The 12727-nt window shown below is 33.3% G+C and overlaps 1 protein-coding gene across 1 annotated transcript in view; it reads left to right on the top strand.

The window, feature by feature from the left end:
* Positions 1-12727, top strand: part of DACH1 (dachshund family transcription factor 1) — a 419816-nt gene that overhangs the window by 282950 nt on the left and 124139 nt on the right. The window contains exon 4 of the mRNA XM_012442858.2: positions 6195-6367. Within this exon, the coding sequence (XP_012298281.2) occupies positions 6195-6367 (173 nt within the window). The remainder of the gene's footprint in view (positions 1-6194; positions 6368-12727) is intronic.

Genomic DNA, 12727 nt, shown 5'->3' with positions numbered 1-12727 from the left:
AAAGTAGATCAACTGGGTTCAGATAGTTATCCAAAAGAATATTCAAAGACTACATTACAATAACTCTCATGAAAGGACTGTTTCCACAATTGATGCAAAATACTAGCATTACTGCTGACATTTTATATCATTTTTTAAATACAGTGAACTTAATCCACTAAAAGATCATAACATGTTTATTCTCTCACCTACCTCTGAAGTAACAGCTGAACATCTGTAGCACCTGTTACTAATATTTACTTTTATTTAGTTGTTTTGTTACCATTGTTAAGATGGAGTTGACATCCTTCTAAGTGGTCTCCAATGGTATGGAGTAAATGCCTGCTCTTGCCGTCATTTTCATTGTAAACGAATCTTGACAATGTCAGGTTCCTGTCACAATCTATCAGTGTCACTCAATAAGCAGTGGTGTGACCGTTAGTCCCTTTGAGATTTGTCTCCTTTATCAGGGTCAGCCTGTGGGAAAATCTTAACAAATAGTTACATGTCACCTAGGTATAAATGATAGTAATGCAGTAGTTAAATGTACTTTTACTATTTTAATGCATGGTAATTTAAAAGGCATTTATAGTTTACAGATCACCTTCATTTTGTGTTTGATTATTTTATGTGTTTTCCATCTAAAATGCATAGAAATACTGTGGACTTCTCCTTGGGAACCTATGTCTCATTGGATATATTTATGAATGAAATGAAAAAATGCAATAATATATATAATTATTTGGACTAAGACTATAATTGGTGTCATGCATACACACACTCAAAATTGTTATTATGTTTTTATTAGAGAGAAACTAACAATATCTTTCCCCAAAACATTTTCCTTTCCCTTTGGTACCTAAAAATTGTGCTTCCCTTTATTTCTCTTTATTCTTTCCCTTTATTTCACTTTATTTACAAGAACCAGTTACTAAAATTTGATTTATAATATAGCCATATTTGTTGTTGGTTTTCTTGTGTATGTTTATGCAAAAGGATATTAAATAAAATTTTTTCCCGTGGTCTTCAACAAGAACAAAAGGTGTCAGGTCCCCTCATTTTAAAGAAAGTAAAAAGCAATTGGTACTTATGAATAGCTACTGAATCAGCATTGCTGTCTTAACTATCACTCCAGACTCCACGAACAACCACCTTATTCCTTTTTAAGAAAGGACTACACTCATTTATGAACATTCATTTATAAGACCGGATTTGAAGAGATTATTCTAGTGAAAGGAAAGCAACTGATAAGTATGGCTGTGGTTTAGTAATCCCACTTTGAGCATGCTTCCTCACTGAGGTCAAGGGAGGGAAATTCCAAGAGAATGCTTCCACTTCATTTGGTAGCTGGATTTCTGCTTAGGTGTGAACTGCTGATTGGGAGCAGGTGGTGGGGGTGATGGTAAAGAATTGAGGAGAGGGAGCAGGCTGGAGAAAGTGGACATCAGAACAAGAGGACCTACACCAGGAGGAGGGCATTAGTATCAAGAGGCAATGTGAGTTTAGGGAGCCTAGATGAGCATGGAGCTGGAGGAGATTTCTACTGTCAGGGACTTGTGCAGTTAGAAGATTCCCCAGTAAGGATTCCCTTGAAGGATCAGACATTACCACCAAGGAAATGTTTAGGTTTAGGCCTTTAACACTTGAAAGGTGTCAGTGGCCTAAAGGCACAGCCACAGAAGTTGCAGTGCAGGGAGAATTTAAGCGGGAACCATTGAAGCAAGAGATCTTTATCCTATTACCCAGAAGAAGGAGAGGAGGAAGACAGAATGGTTGAAAAGCTGAGCAAGCCTCTATCTTCCAGATACATAAAGTCTAGAAATGGCTAATGCTAGGGGGATGGGGAAACAGAGATGACAGCAAGAATGAATTTATTATACTCAAAATATGCTCAAGCCTCTTAAGGGACAGAATAGGGAATCTTGACAAAGCTTTTTTGAAGGCAATAATTAGAGGAAAACAAAAACCATTATATATTTGTAGCCCATCATTTCTGACTATTCAATAATCTGGTACCCTTAGAGCAGGGATGGCTTTCACAATTTAGAGATATATTTCTACATTTAAAACCTGGTCCTTCATAAAAGATGTATCATAAAATGCAATAAAAATATCAAGTGAGGGTGAGCCAAGGAAAACAGTCTGAGCCCGCGAAGACTAAGACGTTGCATCAAAGTGTTGTTTTTGAGAAGCTGTGTTTTAATGTTGGAATGAGGAGGGACTAATGGAAGAGAGGACCTCCCAAACTTAGTCTTTCTGTATTTGAATTTCAGTTACATTAAATTTGGAGATAACCTTGCTTGTCCTTGAGGAATGCATATCTTTTACACAAAAGAAAAACTACACACAATCACTTTTTGTATATAAATTTCATATATTTGAATATGTAGTTATGGGGTGTATTCTTAATAGCAGTATAACTAAGCAAGATAAAGCAAATTGTTTCAGATATGTAAATATATAAATAATATTCCTTAGCTGGTGACAGAATTGGTTATTAGGTGTTATTTTCAATTATCCTTTTTACATTCATGCGCACATTTACATCTAGCTGCTGCAAAGCTGTATATGTGTTCATTCTACTCTACCGAAATCACACAATGGAATTAGTAGCTGGGCTTCATGGGGCATATAATTGTATTCCCTGATTTTATCATACTACAACTACTTGTGTGTTCTGCTGTTCAGGATACAGATTCGCTTGCGCCTGTGGTCCAGTCTGAACCCTGTCCCAGTGCTTCTCCACCGTGTATTTAAGAGTAGGTGTGGGAGACCCTCTCTCCTGAGTCCCACTCCCTCAACATTAAAATATGGCTATAGTTTCTAAATAATTAAAAAGCTTGATACACTGAGTCTTTTCATTAATTCGTTACTGTATTACTTGGCTCTTCACCATTTGATATTCTTAGCATACTTTATGAGTTTTTGTATTCATTCTAGAGCCCCAATTAGTTAGAATATGTTCTGTGGGGACACTAGGACTTTATAGGAGTCATCCTTGTATTCCATGATGAAGTCAAAGAAAAAAGAAGTCCGTATTTTTCTGTTTCTATCTCTCCTGGCCAAATATTAGAAATTTCTTATATATTGAATCTGCTGCTGTTTCTTGCAGTCTTAATAGTAAACATGAATTTTAAAAGTATTTATGTGTGTATATATATTTGTGTGTAAGCATAGTACATATATACTGGTTTATATTGTGCTATACAATGGCTTAAAGCAAAATGATGAAAATATGCACTTAATAACTATGGGCATGTCTTGTTCTGAAGTGGCCTATTTTCAATTCTTATTTATTCATGCTAATAGAGGAAGAGGATGTTATAAATAATGCAAAAATCACTTACAGCTGACTTGGTTATATATTGTATATTTTTCATCAGACTTAGTTTCTTAATTGTTTGCTCTATTTATTACCCAAATGAGCTAACATCATGAGTATTTAACAAATGATGATTGGCGGAGATGGCTGGAAGCATTCTATGTAGTGAGAAAACCCAATATAGTATTAGAAACTTACTAGGGAAAATTCACATATGAATGCTTGATATTTACCTGTGCACAAGGGGCTGATATCTGTGACACAAAAACAGGTATGAAAATGGGTAGCATTTTGTCTGTAGTCTGTGTTCAGAGTGATTTAATCAGAATTTTAAGATAATATTTTACACCTCAGTAATGTGAAAAACAGAGTTATTTGCATCTCTACTGATATGAGTGAAATTTAAATGTATTTGCAAAAATAACTATTTCTCATTTATTTATTTATCCTGGCAATAAGGATTTCGATAAAAGGGGAAATTAGTTTAAGTGAACAGAAAAGCAGAAGTAGATTATAGGTGTAAATGGAGCTCAAACTGAATCCAAAATAATGAATGTATATTTCACTCCATATTTTAGTTAATTATCCTCAAATATGCAATCTACTTTGAAAACGTAATCATTACATTTGTTGGAGATTTTAAATGAAGTATAAAATATAGAGAAAATTACTTATTATTTCTAAATTTCTAGTGCAATTCCTGTATTAAAATAATATTTATTCCAAAGCATGATTTCTAAATACTGATAGTTTTAACTGATAACATACAAGGTGAAATCAATGCTGAATCATAACATTTGTGCAAATCAAATTTCACATATTTTGTGAATTAAACCTATAATAAAAAATTGCACATACTTTGATAAAGGCAATGTAAATAGAAGATGTTTAAAATTTTTATAATAATAATATCTTGATATACATTTGGAAAATTCATCTATTTATAGTTCTTACGCATTTGACTAGTACCTTGGGATAAGTGTCAAAAAAGTTATGAGAACAGAAATAAGGTGTATAAATCTGTGAATATGAAAAGAACTTTTATATCGCAGTGTAGGAGCAAGTTGGAGAAATTTCTTTTATGTGAGTCATTTCTGTATGAAGCTATAAACTTTTTTTAAACCAAAAGCTGTCATGGTTTCTTGTAAAATAATAAAGATAATAAAGATATCCATTTAATTGATTCTTTTCATTGTTTAATAAAATTGCTTTGTTTGATTGCTGAAGAATTTGAATTGAGTTTTCATTACCCACTTCTGAACAATTTACTCTAAGATCCAGACAGTATTGAGCTAATGAGTTTGAATTTATATTGAACCTTAACTGTCTTCATGAAGTAAATGGAAAAAAAATCATGGCAGTAACTAAGTATTCTTCATTAAAAACTATGTCGTAGAGATTTTACAATGAGGCTTTTAGCAGAGTAAAGCATTAAGTTGGAGTTTTACCAACTTTGCTGTTTCTATGCATATTATATGAAAATATGGTTTCTTTTTAAGAAATGAAAAACTCATGGGCTGATAGGGATATTCCAGAAATTTCTTTTAAGTGGATAGTTTATATATTCAACAGATTCAGTTAAGGAATAAATTAATTTTAATTTAATTTAGGAGCACATCTAAATTGAAATGATTTATAAACACCTTCCGAGGAGTATTCTAGAAGGGTGTTTCATGATCTATTTAAATCTAAGTCATTGCCACCAATATTGAAATGTAAGTGCTCAGATGTATGGCATTGACATGGAGACATAAATGTGTGTTGCTCTTTATTTGAAAACAAGTGATGTATTTATTCACACACACATGCATGCATGTTTAATTTTTGCTCTGGCATTATCTTGTATAAAGTGATCTTTTGTGTTCTCTCTGCAGTGTCTAAACAAGCTGGACATTTAATGTTTCCATTTTTAGGATTTGCTATGTGATTAAGTTAGGCACTTTATTTGATGGCTAGGAAGTCATTTACTACAAGGATAACTTTGCATTCTATACCTATTAGTGTGTTTCAGTTCCAAGGAGTAATTAATTATCTAGTTATATAATAGAACCCATTTAATATTAAGCTGGATAGCCAAACAGTGTTAGACCCCACCATTAGGTTAAATGTTGCAGAAATATTACTATTTTTTTTAAATTTGAGGTCCTATATAAGAAATAGAAAATCAAAAAGAAGGTGCAACTTAGGTGAAATTTACTTACTTTGACTTACTTCCCTAGAAATCAGGTTGCCAACTCCAAATATGATATATATTTTTAAATCCTCATTTTAAATTAGTCATTGGAAGATTTGGAATAATAGTATATCCAAGTAATTTATATTCATTCCCCACAGGCAGCAGTGATGGTTCCTGGGATAAGGAAACACTGCCCTCTTCCCCATCCCAGGGACCTCAGGCCTCTGTCACCCACACCCGCATGCCTGGAGCACGTAGCCTTCCAATTAGTCATCCTCTCAACCATCTTCAGCAGAGCCACCTTCTGCCAAATGGTACGATGGCATTTTTTAGCACTAAAAATGATAGCTTTTTAATTGTTATTATCAGTTGGCAAAATAGGACATAATAAAAAGATATACTATATTTAGATAACCAATTGGGATAAGTTAAAGAATACCCTAGTATTTTAAGCAAGATTCAGACTGGTTATAGGAATAATGTATCAAAGAACTGACCATTTGTATTAAACAGAGGAAAAGTCATGAAATGATAAACCATGGCACCAAACCAGATAGCTGTAAGCCTAGTTTCTTGGAATAATAAGTGAAATTTTTTCATACGAAGAGGAAAAAATATTTTTTATTTGACTACCAGTATTAGAAAACTTTTGTATGTTTCCATTTTTAATGATTTCTGTCTTCCAGAGCAATGATGATATATGTGCATTTTTTATAGGACTGGAACTTCCTTTTATGATGATGCCCCACCCTCTAATTCCTGTCAGCCTACCTCCAGCATCTGTCACCATGGCAATGAGCCAGATGAACCACCTCAGCACCATTGCAAATATGGCGGCAGCAGCACAAGTTCAGAGTCCCCCATCCAGAGTTGAGACATCCGTTATTAAGGTAATTTTTTTCTTCTACAATTATTTTGGCATGTTCATCTGAGCTACTATCTCTTAATCCTTTTTTCTTATTCCATAAGCAAATTTGAACTCTGAAAAGCTGAGTGAATGATTATGAAATAGATAAATAGATTATGAAAAAAATCACTTGTAGCAAGTGGCCCCAGGAGCACATTACTTAGGCAGGCTAGGGTTGCTTTAAATTCTCTATATATCTATTAAGATAGAGAAGAACATAGGACATTAAATGATATAGTTTACATTGCATGTGTTCTTACCTGAGTAGTTGTGGGTATGTGTGTGAGGTGTTACAAGCCTTTATGTGTGGAGAATCAGAAGACCAGAAGGGATAAATTCTGCCACTTCCTAGCTCTGTCACCTTAGGCATGTACCTCAATCTTCCTGATTCTAGTAAATATCTAATAAAGGCATAGTCCAGTGTGGATTATGTTGTAAAAACTAAATGAAATAGTAAAATTGGAAGTTTCCATAAATTCAAAAATACACTAAACTGAAGGTAACTTTATTGCTATATAAACTTCATATGTGCGTATATACATAATTCTGTCTCCTCTATCCCTGTGTATCTGTGTGTGTATGTGTGTGCATCATATGTGTTATATATATAAATTTATTTTTCTTTCATATTATTTTAAAATGTGTATTTAAATAAAAATATTTTACCTGCATCATCTGATTGGCTAAGGAGTAAGAAATTAATTAATTAAGAAAAAAATTAAGAATAGATTATTAATTTTTAAACCAAGTAAAAGATATTTCAGACTGCATCATCATTATTTGACATTTTAATTATCCAATTTTTCTTAATATAATACTTTTAAATTTAGGGTAGCCTCTGGAGCACATCTTATGTAAAAGACCCTGTTACTACTTATATATAATGCTGAGTAATAAGCAAATAGGAATTATTCTTATATTAATGGCTCTAAAAACAAAGACGTGTCCCAGACGCTTTGGTCATTTTCTGTAGTATCAATACCAGAGGAAAAAATAACACAAAGTCTCACAGAAGACCCAGATCAACTACTAAAAGATCTCCATCTGAAAGAATGCCAGTGAGTGCCACATTGTTATCAGCCAAGGAACTGATAAAAAAGACCTTTGAAAACTCTTCTCTATTCCATATAACTTTAAGAGGAAGATTGTTACTGGATGATTCAATAGGTGAGATATCACAGTATTATTTAATTTATGATGATGTTTGGCAATAGGTATTATTGAGAATTAAGCATTCTGATTGCCTCACTCATTAAAATTACCTAGAAGAGGAGTTTGACTGAGGGAAAAACCATCTAAGTCTTCCCATCATTGTAGTCAATGGCTACATTAAGCAAATGTTACAAGGTACTAAGTATTAATTATATGATGTGATTAATCTCATTAAAAAATGGTAATGATTACCATAAAGAATCATCTCATAATATTAATTATGTAATTTTTACTTTCAAAACTGGTGACTATTTAAAATCTCTCACTTAGATAAGATGTACATTAATAAATAAGGCAAACATATTATAGAAGAACAGATTTTAGCAGTTTAAAGTCATAATGGGTGTCTAGGTTATGACCTGTAGCTAATATTTGCAGGAGGGATGGCTTACATATTCCTGCATCCAAAAGCGTCTATCTATATACTTGATTTATTTTACTTTTCAATATACACATATTTAAAATAATAGTTGTACTACTTGTTAATTAGAATTCTTAGGGGCGCTCCTTTTGATACATCCTTTGTTGTCAAAGTTTAGATAAGAAGGAAGAAGTTGAGTTTCCTCTGGAAGAAGTCTATATAAAATAATTCAGGGCTAAATGATTGGGAAGTCAGAAAAATTCCTGTGTTTTCTTAGACTAAGTTTAGAAATGGAAGGGAGGGGGATTAATGGAGAAAGGAAGAAAACACACGAAAAGAGAATAAAGTGAAGTTGCTTTATGTCATAAGATATGTGCCAACACCTACTAAGTCATAGTTATATCCCACTTCTTCTCTTGGTGAAAATATTTTCAGAAACTTGGTTATATGCAGATTAAAGGAAGTTGTGGATTTTGAATGTGTTGATGTAAATGGTAACAGCAGCAACCAAATAGGTAACAGTAGCTCTAATTGAGAATGATTACAGAAAGTAAAAGCTCATAGTTTTTATTTCCAACATCAAAGTGAAGTTCAGTTGGCTGTTGTGGAAGAGCTGAAAGGCCCATTTTTATCATGGTGCCTTTATTTTGTGAGACACACCATTCATATAGCTTCAAATTTGACACTGAAGGTAAAGATTATTGAAAGTAAACACACTTCAAGAAAGGTATGAGATAATTCTAACAGTTTTAGATGCTTAAAGACATCCGCATGACCTGATAAATATCAAGTGAGTGGCCTCAGAGACTAAGGATGAGGAATAGGTCCTCTAAGAAGTTCTAAGTAGTAGAGAGAACAAGTCAATAAATCAACCTGTCTAAATGTATATATTGGTCAACTGTATAGCACAAGCATGTTTAGTAAACTCACTTAATAGATGTTAATTAAGTTCAGTTTGGGGGGAGTTTTTATTTTCCTCAAAGAAAATAGCTGACTCCTATGTCACCTTCAACAATATTGGACACATGTGGGTAACTAGAATAGGGACTACACATTGGTTTGCCTGGGAAGATTCTATTAATAAGTATGAAGGTCGGTTGCATGTGAGATGTTAAAGAAATTTCTTCCTTTCTCTGAATATCCCCCTCCTTTCCATTCCTAAACTTAATCTAAGAAAACACAGGAATGTTTCTGACTTCCCATTCATTTGGTCCTGAATTATTTCTATAAACTTCTTCCAGAGGAAACTCAACTTCTTCCTCCTACTTATTTAAATTTTGACAACCAAGGATGTATTAAAAGGAGCTCATCTAAGTATTCTAATTAACAAGTAGCACAACTATTTTTAAAAATATGTGTATATTGAAAAATAAAATGTTAAAGAAATGCTCAATAATATTGAGTCCATATGAAGGAATTATAAAGCAATTGGAGGAAGTTATTCCTCCAATTCTCTTCAAAGGTTACTTTGAAGGGAAAACAGAACTTTGAGAAATGTTCTAAGTGCTGGAATGTACCCTTTACATTTTTTAAGAGTAATGACAAGACTCAAAATTAAAACTCAACCTGAATGCAAATGGCAATAAGAATTTGTAGGACAAAAGAGAAGCAAAAATATAGCTCTCAGAGTTATATATATATATATATATATATATATAATTTAATTAATTAATTTTTCTTTTTTGAGACGGAGTTTCGCTCTTGTTTCCCAGGCTGGAGTGCAATGGCGCGATCTCGGCTCACTGCAACCTCCGCCTCCTGGGTTCAGGCAATTCTCCTGCCTCAGCCTCCTGAGTAGCTGGGATTACAGGCACGCGCCACTATGCCCAGCTAATTTTTTGTATTTTTTTTTTTTAGTAAAGACGGGGTTTCACCATGTTGACCAGGATGGTCTCGATCTCTTGACCTCGTGATCCATCCGCCTCGACCTCCCAAAGTTCTGGGATTACAGGCTTGAGCCACCGCACCTGGCCCAGAGTTATATATTTTAAAAATATTTTTTGTTTAGCTGTTTCTATGAAATAAAATAGTTCCAAAAATTTTTTCATTAACATATCAATGCCAGTACATGAAATGGAGCAAGGTCTGAATTCCCAAGCTGCCAATGGTGGATGAAATCCATTCTGCTGCTGGTTTTTATGGCCTGTGAGTAAACAGTGGTTTTGCATTTTTAAGTGGTTGGAAAAAAAATGAAAAGAAAAATATTTCATGATACATGATAATTATATGAAATTCAAAATTTAGTGTTGGTAAATAAAGTTTTTTGGGGACAGAGCCACATCTCAATTTATGTATGTATATGACTACTTTCAGGTACAAAGACAGAGTTGACTAAAATACTTGCTATCTGGCCTTTTACCAAAAAAGTTTGTTGATACCTGTGTTAGACCCCTGATTAACCCAATTCCACATGAATCTCAGGCTAAGGATAATTGAAGCAGTTCAAACTGAAGTCTCAAACACAACAGAACCAAGTAGAAAAAAAAAATTAAAAGAATTGAGGATTTAAGGTTGAAAGAATTAAATGCACTGAAGAAAAGAAAACTAGATAGATGAAGACTTTCCTACTTTTATTTGCTTTAAATGCAAGCCTCTGTGACAGAGTCTGTGAAAGTATTGAACTTAGACTTTCTATGGCTGGTTGTATTAGCGTATAATCAAGATTATTTTGAGGAGGAAACGGACATACACTTTTTAGACAATAATAATTCTAATTAAATCCCTAGTTATGTGTATATATACACAATTCCTTCTCCTCTCTCTCTCTCCCTAAATATCTATAGGGATATATTAAATAATTATAATAAACTGTACCTACACTAATTTCTTATGTGTCAGTGATGCCCATACACTTTTTCTGTTTAACATTCATATAACATAAAGCAACATAAACTTGAGATGTTATGTAATCCAGCTTCCCCCCAATGGAGAAATAATTCCTTCTTATTCATTTTTATATATCTATGATTTTGTAGAAAGCCTAATCTATTTTCACCAAATTTAAGAGCGAGAAGTATATTCATTAAGCAAATTAAATTTTGCATCTCAATAGCTTCTACCTTAACTTTGTTATATTTTCTTGGAAGAAAAATGTCTACTAATTCTTCTGGGTTCTAGTCATTTCCATATTTAAGTCCTCTGTTTTAGTAGCTATAGTATTTCTGTTTTCTTGGCCAGTTATTCTAATTTGTTCTGACCATTCTTCATCTTTTCAGTTGCCTTCTTTTTCTTTAAGTCATTCCCTATCTTACAATACTCTAGAAGTGAATTTTGCAGTGAAGAGACACTAGACATCAACCTCAATCTGGACAATAATCTATAAATCTAGTCATAGTTCCTAAGATTTTGTTTGGTAGTTGAATGTCTGACTCAGTAAATTTCATTGCCTCTCTGACATAAAATTCTGTTGAGCCAATTTTTCTTCATCTTTTATTTGTGTTAGGAATTTTTATTTACCCACACTAAGTTTTTAAGTTTCTATTCCATTGATTTAGGGTCTTTAGATATGTTGGAGTATTAACATCTCAAACTATCACATTAGCTATTTATGCCATCTTTGTATGCTTTCCAAATTTTATACCTTAAATGACTGAGTAAAATAAACAATATAAATCAAGAGATCAATTTCTCTTGTCATTGGAAAATTCCTAATAGTTTGGAATGTTCTATTAATTGATTCTCTAGGTATCATTCATTATGTAACCCCAAATTCTCCTGAATGAATCAATATTTTTCTTAGTTTTTATTTAATACATCCAGAATGTTATAAAGATTTTTAAAAGATGGTTCTTGCTGAAATAGAAGTAGTATTGAAAGGAAGAAAGGCAGCATATGTGTTCTGAAGGAAGACTACTTGAGTTTATATTTCAGTTTTATCACCTCCAATTAGTGTGGCTGTAGACAAATTATTTAATGTATTTGTATTTGTATGTAATAACAATACTACCGTATTAGGTTGATATAATGATTAAATTACTATTTATATAATCTTTGGAAGTTTTTCTATACCAACATTATTTTCATCATATTAGTATTTTGTTTTCTCTCCAAGTATCCATAATCTTTTTTTTTTTTTTTTTTTTTGAGACGGAGTTTCGCTCTTGTTACCCAGGCTGGAGTGCAATGGCGCGATCTCGGCTCACCGCAACCTCCGCCTCCTGGGTTCAGGCAATTCTCCTGCCTCAGCCTCCTGAGTAGCTGGGATTACAGGCACGCGCCACCATGCCCAGCTAATTTTTTGTATTAGTAGAGACGGGGTTTCACCATGTTGACCAGGATGGTCTCGATCTCTTGACCTTGTGATCCACCCGCCTCGGCCTCCCAAAGTGCTGGGATTACAGGCTTGAGCCACCGCGCCCGGCTCATAATCATTTTTTTAAAAGTAAGTTCTAAGAATTTTGCAGGGAATCCCTGTCAAGCTTACAAAATATAGTCACAATTCTATGGTGAGACCCTCTATCCCTCTGACTCTCTCCCTATTTTTTTTTTGTTCTGCCCATTTTACCTAATATAAACACTGCTTTCATTTAATCAAGGACTTTTGGGGTTTGTAACGCATTGTATGCAAAACAGACTTTTTAATGCATTTTTAGATTTTTTTGCAGCGATAATGTTGCATTGTTTTTGAGAAACATGACAACATTCAAATTACTCTATATTGTTGGATATACATCTTTCCTCCCATGACACATTACAGTTTTCTGAAAACAGGAAGTATGACTTAAATTTGTTAATTTTCTTTGCTGATCTATTATGTGTCTCTGTGTGTAC

Source organism: Aotus nancymaae, unplaced genomic scaffold (assembly GCF_030222135.1).
Source record: "Aotus nancymaae isolate 86718 unplaced genomic scaffold, 86718_ANA_hifiasm-v0.15.2.pri h1tg000088l, whole genome shotgun sequence".
Taxonomy (NCBI): domain Eukaryota; kingdom Metazoa; phylum Chordata; class Mammalia; order Primates; family Aotidae; genus Aotus; species Aotus nancymaae.
The sequence above is the reverse complement of the archived record's forward strand: the minus strand, read 5'-3'. Positions and strand labels throughout refer to the sequence as shown.